Here is a 13,203-nt window from a genome sequence, read left to right on the forward strand (position 1 = left end):
CTTATGGCATCAGGGTTTTTAAAATTATCAGCAAAACCCAAAGCAGCAAAAGAGGAAAAACGGTGGTGTGAATAGAAAGAAAGGCAAAATAGCAAATTTCAGTACAAAAAGTTAAATTAGGAAAGCAATATTTTGTGAACATGGAAAAGATCAATACTGATGAATGGCCCAAACTTCGATGTGAAGGACAGTTTTGAGGGTAAGAATTTTATGCAACCAGACAAGACATCAAGAGACAGCCACAACACACTGAGATAAAACCCAGCCTTATAAGGTAAGAGTCCACCCATGGCATACATTTGAAATCTGTGTTTCGGCACTGAGCAATAGGTTACTGTTCTAGGAACACAAGCATGCATCATATGAAGACCTGCAATTAATACAGTCCAGGTGCTGTATTTGTCTCCTACATGAAAAGTTTTGCCTGCAATATTACTAAAACTGGATATGTGATTGAACATAGTGGATTGCAACCAACAGTGTGTACAATTCTGAAATCAAATAGATGCTCAAGAAAAATCATTATGCCCTTCCATTTAAAATAATCAAGCAAAAAAAATCTTCTTTAATAAAGAAAGGAATTCAGTGCAAAATTTATTCCTCAAAATCAGAACAGAACAGTATTGGCTGAATGTAAGTCACTCTGCAAAGCTGTGATGCTTGAAGTTATGAAGTGTTTAAGGCCAGGTAGATGGGGCTTTAAGCAAGCTGGTCTAGTGGAAGGGGGGGTGGAACTAGATGATCTTGAAGGTCCCTACCAACCCAAACCCTCCTATGATTCTACGACAAAGTCATGCTTGATGCAACCTTTGCAAATCTTAAAAACAAGCTCTAAAAAAAAAATACTACAAAACATACCATAAACACTTAGCTTTTTTCAAGGAAACTTGAGAATCTATCATTCTGATTTTTTTACCTTTACATTAGAATTTTAAATCACCTTCTATTAATGCTTATCTTAGGTTCAAATTAAACAGCATCTCAAGATAGAACTATTCTCCCCAGAGGGTTGTACATAAGGGCCAACAGATCATACTACAATGCAAAAAGCATCATCTTTACATTGATACTGTAGACAGACACAAATTTCTTTAAAAGCACTGCATATAATCACTGACATCGGAAAGCTGGGTGGGCAAGGTGTTTGTTTTCACTGTAACATATCAAGACACTGAGTCATAGCCCATCATAGACAGGACTAGCATAATCTTTGCTAAAAGCCCTCTCAAGCCAAATGAAAGCCAACCTTGCTGCAGCAAGTTTGGCAGACATCCTAATACTCAGTACACAAGTGGTCACCTTGATTTAAACAACAAAAAAAAAAAAAAAAACGGGCAAAGGAGCAATGCAATTTCACTGGGCACAGGCTCAGCAGGATGCATGTAAACCCAGCAGAAAACATAAAGAAAGCTGGTTGGAGGAGAAAAGAAGCTGTTTCAGTGAAGCAATTTTATTTAGTTTCTTAGAAAAGTGATGCAGGCACCAATAAAAAAAAGCTTTCACTCAACAATCTCAAGATCCTCAAACTGAAATTCTGCACTGATTAGTGTATTTCCCATTGTGCTCATCCAATTTAGAAGCAGCATAAGAAATTAACACAATTCTGTTGGTAACAACCAAAGCCACAGCCACAGCCTTTGAATATACATTTGCTGATGTGTTCATGTCATTTGCATTAGTGATGGCTTTTTTCTTACAGATCTTCTGTTTCAAAAAGAGAACAAACCACCCCATTATTTTTATGGTCCTTTGCTTCACAAGAATAAAAGAAGAGAAAGCAGGAAGGAGAGGAGAAAGAACAAAATTAAAAAAAAACCCAAACTCCAATGATTTCTCCTTTATCTAATGTAGAAAAGTTAAGAAAGGTGGAGAAGAAATACATGAAGCGTATGCAAGTTGCACAGTTCACAGTGTCTCATTCTAGATGGCTGCATATTTATGACAGTTTACATGTCTGGCCTCCTGCCTGTGTGACACAAGTACATCTGCAATCAGTAATCCCCCAGAGAGAGACCTCAGATCTGAAGAATCACCTTGTTAGCCTTAAACAAGTCAAAGTACCTTTGCAGGGAACAACATTTTAGACAAGACAACCTTGTAACTTTAGTGAGAAATATTATTCACAATCACTAAAAAAAAAAATAAAAAAATAACCACATCTCCTAATAAACATTTCGTTTATATGCACAGTTGACATTCTGGTTTAACCTGGTGCTGTATCTTTAAATGGTTAAATTCTTCAGGTCCATAATTCAACCGCTTATTGTACTGCCAAAACCAAAGAAATCACCATGTATACTTCTCCAGCCACAGCAGCAACTAACAGGTCCTTGCAGAAGATACAGTAGCAAAATTGATTCTGATGTTAATTTTTACCACCCCCTTTCCCCTCTCAAAATCTCTCAAAAGGTTTCTGTTGACATTAGTTTTACTGTTATGTTTATTATATATTATTGCATTTCCATACAGAAACTATGCAACACAAAAGGAGATGCTGGCTAGGAAATGACATCCAAATGACAAAAATTACTTGAAAAGCAGACTTACCAGTTGTAACCTCTCACCTTCATGCAGACAAGCTGTTTTGAGCTTGGACTTCAGGGCTGCAGCGTGAAGCTGATGAGATGCTATTTCTCAGTAACATGTCAATTCTGGAACTTGCAAGTTGGTAGACATCCACAAAACTTTTAATCATGGCCTTCAAAAAGTAAAATAAATAATCAGGCAGACGATATTTAAACGCCAAACAGCATACATCCAAACTTATTACAGAAGACCTACCTTTTATTAAACAGAGAAATCTAACAAAGCTTGGAAGCCAGGCAAAATTTCAGTCTCAGGACTTAAACATTAAAAAGGTCTAACACAGGATTTTGTACTCCTTCTAAAACTTTAAATATTTAACAGCATTGAAGAAGAGCAAATGACTGTGCACCCTAATTAGAAGGTGTTTTGATAAGCTGTTTTCAAACATGCAGTACTGCATTAAGCAGTTGATACAATTTTTCATTGTGTTTAAATGCAAGACTCAGTGCAAGTTCAATTTCTTTTCATAAAAAAATCACTATACAGTTGCAGGTAAAAGTTCATACTTTCAAAATGAGTCAAGTTACTAATCCTCCCACTCCACATTAAAAAAAAAAATGGACAGAAACAAAAGAAACACAGTAAACCTACAGGCCTTTGAAAGTAAATACTCTGATTATAATACAGGTAAGCAAATATAATTGTTTTCATGTATATAGTAGAAGAATGTCCCAGCTGTGTAATATTGATCAGACTGATAATAAAGTTAGCAGCACAAGAGAGTACAAATGATTTGGCAGTACAGGTAACTTTATATCTACCTTAAATAATGTCACACTGGTGAGATTTTTAGTTGTCTTTACAAACAACCTACACAAACAGGCATTCACACATGTTTTATTCTTTTCCTTTCTTTGTTCTCAAACACACTACTGCTTTTTAGAATAAAAGTTAACATAGCTGAAATCAATCAAGTGATTTCATTGTCAAATGTAGAACACAGCAGTGGCAAACACCATCATATCTTTTCTGATCAGAAAGAATATCCAAAATGTTTTACATATTATAGTGTAGTCCTAAAAGTATATTTTGTGTAGCCCTAAGTCTGCCGCTGTCAGCTCTGATCCTGCTTTTAAAATTTTTCATTCACATTCAATGTGACTAAAATGCTGCAGCTCTTCACAAACAATACCAAGTAAGAATGTGGATATATCTCACACTCCATATAAAACTGTCTGAGAGTCTTCATCTGGCAACTGCCCACATGTTAAAAATTAGACATATGTTGAAATCAGTCTATGGACTGGGCCTGTGACTCATAAACAAGGATTATACCAATGCGTCATAACAATCTGTGTCTCAAATTCACAAGGAAAAAAAAAACCACCAACTCTTACGTGTTCCTTTGATTAATTCCCACTTGACATTTAAAGATATCACTGAACTAGAATGCATAGAGATGATTCCTTACCTTCTTCCTTTTACCTCTGCTACCACAAAGCTAGTGAGGCCACGAACCAATACAGCCCCATCCTACACCTCCAGAGCCACGCAAAGTCCATAGAGTTTTCAATTCCTTGCTGCTCAACTCGGCTATTTCATTTGTTCTCTTGTTTAACGAGTCTGAAAATTTTCAATCTAGGAAAAATTTATTAATTCACAAGCTTTTCTTTTCAGACATGGCAATTTTTTTTTTCTAAGACACCTAGATTTTTTTTCTTTTTGATTCAGGAGGAAGTAATTTCTCAGCTATTAGCAATCCATTATGAATGTCTGAGGTAGCATTTACACACGTATAGGCACGCACTCCTTCCAGTATATCCCAAGCACATAGCAAAGAGTCAGGGTGAGTTTAGATTTCTCTCACTCAGGACCAGGTTAGGGAAAACAGTATTTTTGGATTTTCCAGTGGGCGATGTGGAATCCTTGATAATGAGTGTGTAGAACATTTATTTTAAATGCCATCTGGAGGAAGTCAAACACTTCGGGTTCTCAGACGTGCCATTGGAAGGCATTCATTTACACATGATTTTATGTAACTCGCGTCAGTCACAGATTGAGTCATGGATCTGTTTTCCACAATACAAAAGTTACGCTAATTAGCTTGATACACAAGGAACGGGCATAGAACCTGGTCATGTGCATGTTATAAGAACTGTCACATATTGAATAAACACATATCTAAAGGAGCTCAGAACTTCAATTTAGATCCCTGTTTGCATGATACAAATATATTTGTTCCATGATCAAAGTGTGTTGACAGAATTTCAGAGAAGTCACATCTAGTTCTGCAGAATTTCTTTCCTCTCCTGCTAGGAAGGAGTGTTTTCTTTTATTTTTAAGTACACATAGCAATAAGATACTTCAGCAACCCTCCTGATTAATTTTTATAGCATAAAATTTGGCTTTCATACATGTCTGCAGGATCTGCATTTACACGAGCACTTCTGGTTTTGAATGCATTGGTAATACTGTGTCATGCAAACTGGGAACTGAATGTGAAACAATAAAAATTTGTCTTCATTACAAATAAAAATGTTTTTTAAAAACACACCAAAAAATCACTTCTATTCAGAAAGGCCAGATGCAGTGATTCCTTAACATTACAGGAACCAATATTATTGCAACTCAGACCACTTTAAAAGTTACAACCTCTTCAGACAGATGGGTGTTATAGGAAAGTTAGTGGGCAGAAGACTTAACCAAGGAGGCCATAGCAATAGTGGGGCTGAAGAATACTAATTTTAAATATTACTGGCTGTAGGTGTCCCTGCTTGAGCAGGAGGCTTGGACCAAATGACCTCCAGAGGTCCAGACCCTTCCAACTCAATCACTGATTACAATGTCTTCCTAAAAATGGAACATGATGCAAGTGAATAATAGTTGAAATGTACATAGGACTTTTAAGAGCAGAAACTGTACTTAAATACTCTGCATTAATCAAAGAAAAAGAGGAATTAATCAGACAGCTGAATGGCTTTTTTCAGTGACCTCTTCCCTTTCTTTTTACTCCACACAATGCCTTGTTTTATAAAGGATTTCACTATTATTTGAAGTTCATCACGTGCTACTGATATGGCAGAAGCAAATTATAATGGTAGGAGTGTTTTCAATGTCAAAAGTGTCTTCAATGTGAGAGAAGACCCATGTTCCAACACTAGGTGAAGATACAGGCAGCTTCATGCAGATGTATGACTTTCCCAGATAACTGCCTGCAACTCACAGGATAAAAATATATTCATAAAGTTGGTATGGAGAAAGTGTGCTTCTATGCTGAACGTGCTGAACTAGGTACAAAAGTTGCAGAAGTGCCCAAGACCCATTTTCAAATATAACTTTCAATGAACAAGTTATTTTAAGCCTAAGTACTTCTAAGGTTTGTTTTTTTTTTATGGATATTTATACATTTAAAACAGTACCCCTATCTACAAAATCACTGTGAGCACTTTATCGTTCTATTGAAAGCAAATCTGAAAATTTTGAAAAATGCAGGTAAGTGCTATTTAAATTGAAAAAGGAATGAGTATTTTAAATTTCAGATACTTATTTAGTTTGAAAATGAGACACTGAAGGTTCTGAGCATTGCACACTGGCCCAGCTTGTAAAAACAAGGCCAGAAGACAGGAACATTGCAAAACCATGTAAGTGCATAGCCATCTACTAATGCTCCAATATCCTGAGAACACACAGATAAGCACGTAAACAGATAAAAGAGAACATACATAAAAGTTAACAAAAATTAAACATTTTAAGTTAAATTAACAGATGAGGTTTCAAAGCAGACATAAGGAATAAAGTCCTTATGACCTGTTCAAAGATGTCTCATCTGTAATATGAGGGTACCCGTCTGTAATATGAGGGTACACATAAAAACCTCTAGCTTAAAACTGCAGGTTGGTGAAGCTGAGAAACCTGAGTTGAGAATAAAAAGGAGACAAATTAATTTGATGCTAGTTTACAAACTACAAACCAGTGAACTGCGGAGCAAAATAGCAAAATTTAAACTGTGCTTTCTTTCTCTGGATTAATCTTTAAAAGAACTGAGAACACTTAACATTAGAGACAGTCCTCCAGAGGACACAAAAAACAATTTTTTCTAATATTCTCTCTGTGTATTTTTTAATAACTAACAGTTTCCTTGTTCTGTCTGCCATTTCCAGCACCAGTAATTTCAAGGTGCACAGTGCAAAAGATGCTTTAAAACAGCTTTTGAATGTATTACTGACTATAAACCCACAAGACTAGAAGACTCCAATCTTCAGGAGTACTTTATTTGAAGTGAAAAATGGCTAATACTGACAAATCATACAACATATGAAACATTAAAAGAAATTAACCCTTTTTTAAATTAATTGATGAAATTCAAAGGTTACTCAAACTTCTCAATTCAGTTATAGTAAGACATATAATGTATGTCTAGAAATACAACAAGAAATATACAGAGCAGCATATGCAAATTAGCAGAAGACCTCTCATCAAAGCTTTAATGTATTTATTACACATTATAAAACTGGCATTTTTAATTCCAAATTAAAAAACATATCTCTCTTGCCCTCAGTGCTTGGGTAATGAAAACACAGTTCACATCAATTTTTATTTGGATTATGAATTATAAGTAGTTGTGAATGGAAGTTTCCATTAAAGTTTTAAGCTATTCTGAATTTACAAATAAAATACCAAGTGATTAAGAATCAGTTTCTTTACTTTTATAGCCATGTTATATCATTAACTCAGGACCTTATTGGGCCTGCTGTTACCACAGAACTGCATCTCCTGTTTAGAAGGAACAAAACTAAACAAAGGAGACCTTATTTGAAATTATGCTTATTAAAAGGTATCAAATAGACTAATAGGCTGACAATATAAGCATTCGGTTTGTAACATCAGATACAGTAGCCAGAATAACAAGACCATCTACTCTACACAATGTGCTTAAACAAAAATAAAGTAAAAGAAAAAATCAAAATTAACGTTGACTGTTAGGTTCTCCCTTCTGGAAATTCTTCAACTAAAAAGAATGTTAGCAGGTAGTAAATTTACCTAAGGGCAACATATACAAAAAGATGAAAAAGAACAAGAGAAGGAATAATGAATGGACTTGAGAAGAATGAAAGATTAGCTCTGGTATAACAAAGTACTTAGAAGAGAATCTGAAAAGACTGAGAATTTCATTTACGGTACAGAATTTGGCTGAAGTGCAGTACAGGCAAAAGCAACTGGTGTGAAAACATAAATCTACAGAGTGGAGCTCTGCATGGTTAATGGATAACCAATAGAATGCCTGTCATTACTGCCTTGCTTCAAACTGACATAAGTAAGATTAGTTAAAACAAGTCCAGAAAACAAAACATATATCAACTACTTTTTGTTTTCAGAAGTAAGATTTCAGGATACTTATTATAAATTTAAGAGAGCTACATTTGAGGAAGGAAGGATTAAAATTCATTTTCCTCATATATTTTAGCATTTGAAAACCCATTCTGGCTGCCTTGACCCATAGTCCAAAATGTCTAGTGGCATCAGTGGAGGATGTAAATACAGCAGCTTCTCAGGCATCAGAAAAAAACCTCAAGGGAAACAGCATCCAGCAAAATTGCACTTTTGCAGCTGTTTGGCACTTCTTTAATGATCTATTCTCCTTGTATCTCATTTCAACACTAAACTTTTTGTTCGGTTCCATTCAAGCGTGGCATGCACAATTTAAATGTGCCAAAAAGCAGGTCAGTTCTGTTACAACTTTTTTTTTTTTTCCCAACGAAAGCTGACTCAGTGCCACACGTGGGGCCTAACTCTATCCCCTTTGCTTCAATAACAATTACTTTACCCCGTAGGTCTCAGAGGATAGCCCAAGGGAATGAAGATCTAAATAAAAAGCTAGATTCTCTGCAAGAGGTAATGACATGACTTCCTAAAAGAAAATTGAAAAGAGAGCATTGAAATTGACAGAGACTGAAGGGAAAGTACTTCTACTGGAAACCAAAGAAGATGGGCATCAGAACAATTGCCATGAAAATTATTACAAAGTGCAAGAGTTTTAAAAATAACATTGATCTTCTAGAGACTGATAAATGAAGACCAATGTGTTTGTTGGTATGGGCAGGTAGAAAGCAGCCTAAGAATCTTATAGCAAAGGAGCTACTTGCAGCCTTGACTATTTAGAAATATCTCTGGACCATGTAAGCAAATTACCACTTAATAAAACTAAGGAAATGCAGATTTTCATAGGCTCATCATGTTTACATGCAAAGACCATTCTCATTGTTGCACAAAGTCAAAAATAGCTGCATGCAAAATGTTAAGGAAAACCAGTTGCTGCCCTGAAGAACTTGTAGCTTAGGCTACAGCTATAGGAAAAACTCTATGAACAGTACCTCTTCCCATCTTCTTACACAATCTTGATACAAAAAGAGCATTTCAGTCGGTCAGGGAGGAAGAGAATTTCAAGTAAATGGTTTTGGTGAGAAAGGAATGGAAAATGAAAGCAGCTGCAGGCTGGTACCCTTCCTTTAACTTTCTCTTGCAGTGTATATTCTAGAGGGATGAAAGAAAGAGGGACAGGTAGTCACTGAAAATAATATGAAGTCATATGAAATGTTCAAGTGCTTCAATTGCAAGCATGGAAATCTGCTTAGAGTGAGGACAATCTGTTACCACTGATGAAAGGAACTAGAAAGCAGCAGTCACAACAGAAAAGCCAGGATGCAGTTTTACTTAAAAAATGGCAATGTCTGATCACACATTCAGTCTTGAGGAGAAACAAGGGAGTAAAACTTCTCATCAAAATACAGGTGAAAGGTCAACTGAAAGTACAAGTTGCCTGTATCTGAATGATGTTGCTTTTGGTCTACTGGAATGACATCTTAGAACCAGCAAAGATGTATGAAAGCTCAAGTAACAGAATTCTGTTTTCACAACCAAATTCATGAAGCATAATCACTTTTAAAATGTATATTCTTTTTTATTTTTAAGGGACTCCAACATAGAGCTAGGATACCTTATATATAAGCAAACAAATTTTTATAAATAAATCTGAACTGTCTGAAATCTAATGGGCTAATTATAAGTGAAAGTGTATGAGAACAATTTAAGGAGGGGAGAGAAGCAGACGTTCATCTACCAAGTTACTAAGTAGGAAAATCTGAAGAAACTTGACATGGAGGGTAAATGTGAGACCTGAAAAACTCTTCTGTTCTTCTGGAATCCTGTCCATAGATTATCCAACATAAGTAACTAATTCTGCTATTTGCCAATGTACTAGAAACAATGATTTTACTGAAAATTACTGCTTTTTTCATTGGTTTTAGAGTGCTCTATTAATTAAGACCGATTTTGATTACTTTAAATAAATACGCTTTTCAGACAAATAGATGCTACTGAGACTTTTATTATTTTTTTTAGAAACCCATGAAAAAATACCAATTCAGTTTTAACCAGCGTAGAAAATGTCTATCACTGACTCCAACATAGGGAATGATCACCCCACAAAATCTGGGTTCAGTACAGGTATTTCCTCAAATATTTTGACTAGAGCTATGAAGCGATATAGATTATTCCTTTCTGGCCACAAAAAGCAGCTTTTCCATTTTAGATTAAAACATTTTCAAACTGAATTAGATAAAATATTTTACATATGCCTAGAAGAGGGAAATCTGTCCACTTTGTATTTTCCATGCAAAAAGATGATGACAATCTATGCTGTAGTTGCCATTCATTAGGAGACAAAGGTCCCTTCTGGCAGGTTTAGTTGATATGACAACTGCAATTACGTAGCTCATATATAAACAGCCAGTAGAGTCCCAATCTTCATATCAAATTTTAGGTGAATGCTCAACTCTAGTGGAGCCTAGGGGCTAGAAAACTGCACAAAGTTTTGTGATATAGTTACTTCATTTTCTTTGCTTTTCTTAGGAAGTGCTCATGGTAGCACTCTATTTTAATTCAACATAAATATTTCATCCTACATAAAGCCACATTTTGTAGTTTTGTAAGGAAACTCTAAAGTACACCTGTTAGGCTGGATAGCAACCTAATTTTTTCATTCTGGCTTCTCTCCAAAACATCAGTTACATGCACAAATTCATGATGCCAGTACAGGAAAAAGCACCAGTCAGTCTCTACAGAGAAAGTAATGATATAGAAAAGCTGAACTGCACACCTCAGGTAAATGAACACACCCTTAATCTAATACCTGCTGCCACATGTAGGATGGATAAGTGTTCTCCCTTCATTCTGCTTAAACTCAGATGTTAGATAACTAGTTTGCTTCATACATTCTTGAACTTTATCAAAATTTGTATTTAAAAAAACACCATACAAATGGCTAGATTTTCAATTAGACTTGCTTTCAAGACATGATTTATGCCATGAAAATGTTTTACTAGAAACTTCAGGGACAATAGCTCTTGTTCCAATATCTGAAGAGTCAATGGAAATTTAAAGGGCACAGTACACCTACTACTACTGACCTTCACAATGAGCATACACGTGAGCATCCCTGTTTCCAAAGCAAAAATTGGAGAATATTGGCAATATCTCCCAAAAGTGGTATTAACACTGAGCTTGACAATTTGCAAACCTCCTCCCAAAGTTTGCTTTTAGCCAACATAATCTGAGGAAGAAGAACAAATAAAATTATCCCTGTCATCTATGAATACCTAGTTCTACTAACAGTGGAGGTATAGCTGAAAAAAATCCTTGCTGGGAAAAACTAATCCTGTTTGTCTAACTTTTTGGCATTTGTCATATAAATGACAGATTAGCTCATCTCAGAAAGGTATAAACCCCCATCAACACATGCTAAAAACTGGTGAATGAGTGAGACCACTATGAAGTCTGGGCTTCTTCTATTCAAGAGGTCAACCAGCTAAGTGAGAAACCTCTTCACTTGGAACAGCTTGAAATCAAAGAGAAGACGACACTATCCTCATTCAGACCAACAATTCAAAGATATATGTTGTTACTTAACTAGGTCTTTTTAGATAATATTTTGGAAGACATTGATTTTCTGCTTTGTCTTCAGCAAATGCACCAAGTGTTTTTTCATAAATGGAAACATCATCAGACTGCAGAATAGAATTTGAATTATTAGGTTGGGAGCCTAGCAAGTAAGGAACAGGCTGTTACAGTCCATTCCCCTCTCTGGCCAACAGCCAAAAATTAGATCCAATTCCTTAGAAGCACAAGAAATACAGCAAACTTCTGAATTGTGTTTATAAAACTGGAAGATTACAGCAACACTGAAAGGAGGAAAACTAAGGAGGATAGGCACAGTCATCTCACCAGTGCCTAGAGACCATAAAATATTCCTCAACAATAGGATCCAAAGTAAAATACCCCATATCATAGCGTGTTGTAACTACAGTGAGAAAGCTCTTTTTAACTAGATTTGGTAATGACCGCAGGCACCACAGCATCATGCGCTTGAGTGGTGACCTTAACAGTGGATCAGCAAAAGCAACTGATTCTCATCCAAGGACCTCAAGCTATCCCAACTTAGAAACACCCTGAAGGATAGCATTTTCCGAACTATCCCCAACGTTAATTGGTTACTACTTCCTTACCCATATTTCAAAGCTGGGACATTACTTGCAGTTAGATCATTTATGAGCAGTTGTGTCCATGTATGTTGGTAACATACAGAAATCACTTCCATTGCTTACCAAATCTAGAAACTACAGATAATTTCTATGGGTTTTCACCTTCTTGTAGTTTGGAAACCATCAAAGTAACTGGAAAATAAACAACTATTGAGGGAGTGACAGAGAATGGGAGGTTTCTATGATAGATGGTGCCAAACCATGACTAATATAAAGAAGGCAAACCAGGAATATTTTTTAACATTAACATAATAACATTTTAACATTAAATGATGTAGCAGAAACCATTCTTAAAATACACACAGAAAATACTATTTCAGAAAGGGTGTAGTTCAGCTGTGAAAATTCTTTCCACAAGTCATGTGAATACTTTGCTTTACATGGGTTCAAAAAGTAGTGGGACAACAAATGGCTGTTGAATACAAAATAATGAATTTTGTTTCAGGAGGTCCCTGAACTAAAATGGTGGAAGCAGGGAGAAATTCTGAGGACATTTTAGCCCTCTTTCTTATATTCTTTTTTTTTTTTTCCCCTTTCTCTTTTCCAACCTATTTTTAAGCCGGAACAACCAGATTTACTGCTATTGTATGTGCCCTCTAGGCATTAAATGTTTACTCAGTCCCACAGTCTACTTCCCAAAGGAGTAACACTTGCAGCAAGTCTCACATGGAATAAATGCAGAACAAATCAAGCATCTAGGATGCTTGTACCTTTGCCAAGGTACAAACAAACATCACATTTTGACATGCGAGAGACTAGCTGCTCAAAACCCAGTCCTGTGATCTTTGCAGGCATTTGTAAAAACTTCAGAATTTAAACTTCAATCTGTAATCTCCATCTTGCACAATATTAAAGTAATTTATTTAAAAAGTTATTCCTCTGAGAATGGGAAACTGGGCAGAGTGAAAGTCTGGCTCTATAGGCAGTAGCAATAACATGATGCTTTGCTCCTCCCTTTGGTATTTGTCAATTATATGATCAAGAAAAGGGGACCTATAAATAGCTGCTGGTATTGGAAAAGAACACACAATCTGTCAAAGGTCAAAACTAAAATATAGCCTTCAGGCATTAAATGGGCATT

At 35.8% G+C, this 13,203-nt stretch overlaps 1 protein-coding gene across 1 annotated transcript in view; it reads right to left on the bottom strand.

Moving 5' to 3' along the window:
* CCDC171 (coiled-coil domain containing 171) overlaps positions 1-13,203 on the bottom strand; it is a 149,041-nt gene that overhangs the window by 19,485 nt on the left and 116,353 nt on the right. The window contains 2 exon segments of the mRNA XM_056324797.1: positions 2,544-2,632; positions 2,634-2,698. Coding sequence (XP_056180772.1) covers positions 2,544-2,632; positions 2,634-2,698 — 154 coding nt within the window.

The sequence above is a fragment of the Falco biarmicus genome, chromosome Z (assembly GCF_023638135.1).
Source record: "Falco biarmicus isolate bFalBia1 chromosome Z, bFalBia1.pri, whole genome shotgun sequence".
Classification (NCBI taxonomy): Eukaryota; Metazoa; Chordata; class Aves; order Falconiformes; family Falconidae; genus Falco; species Falco biarmicus.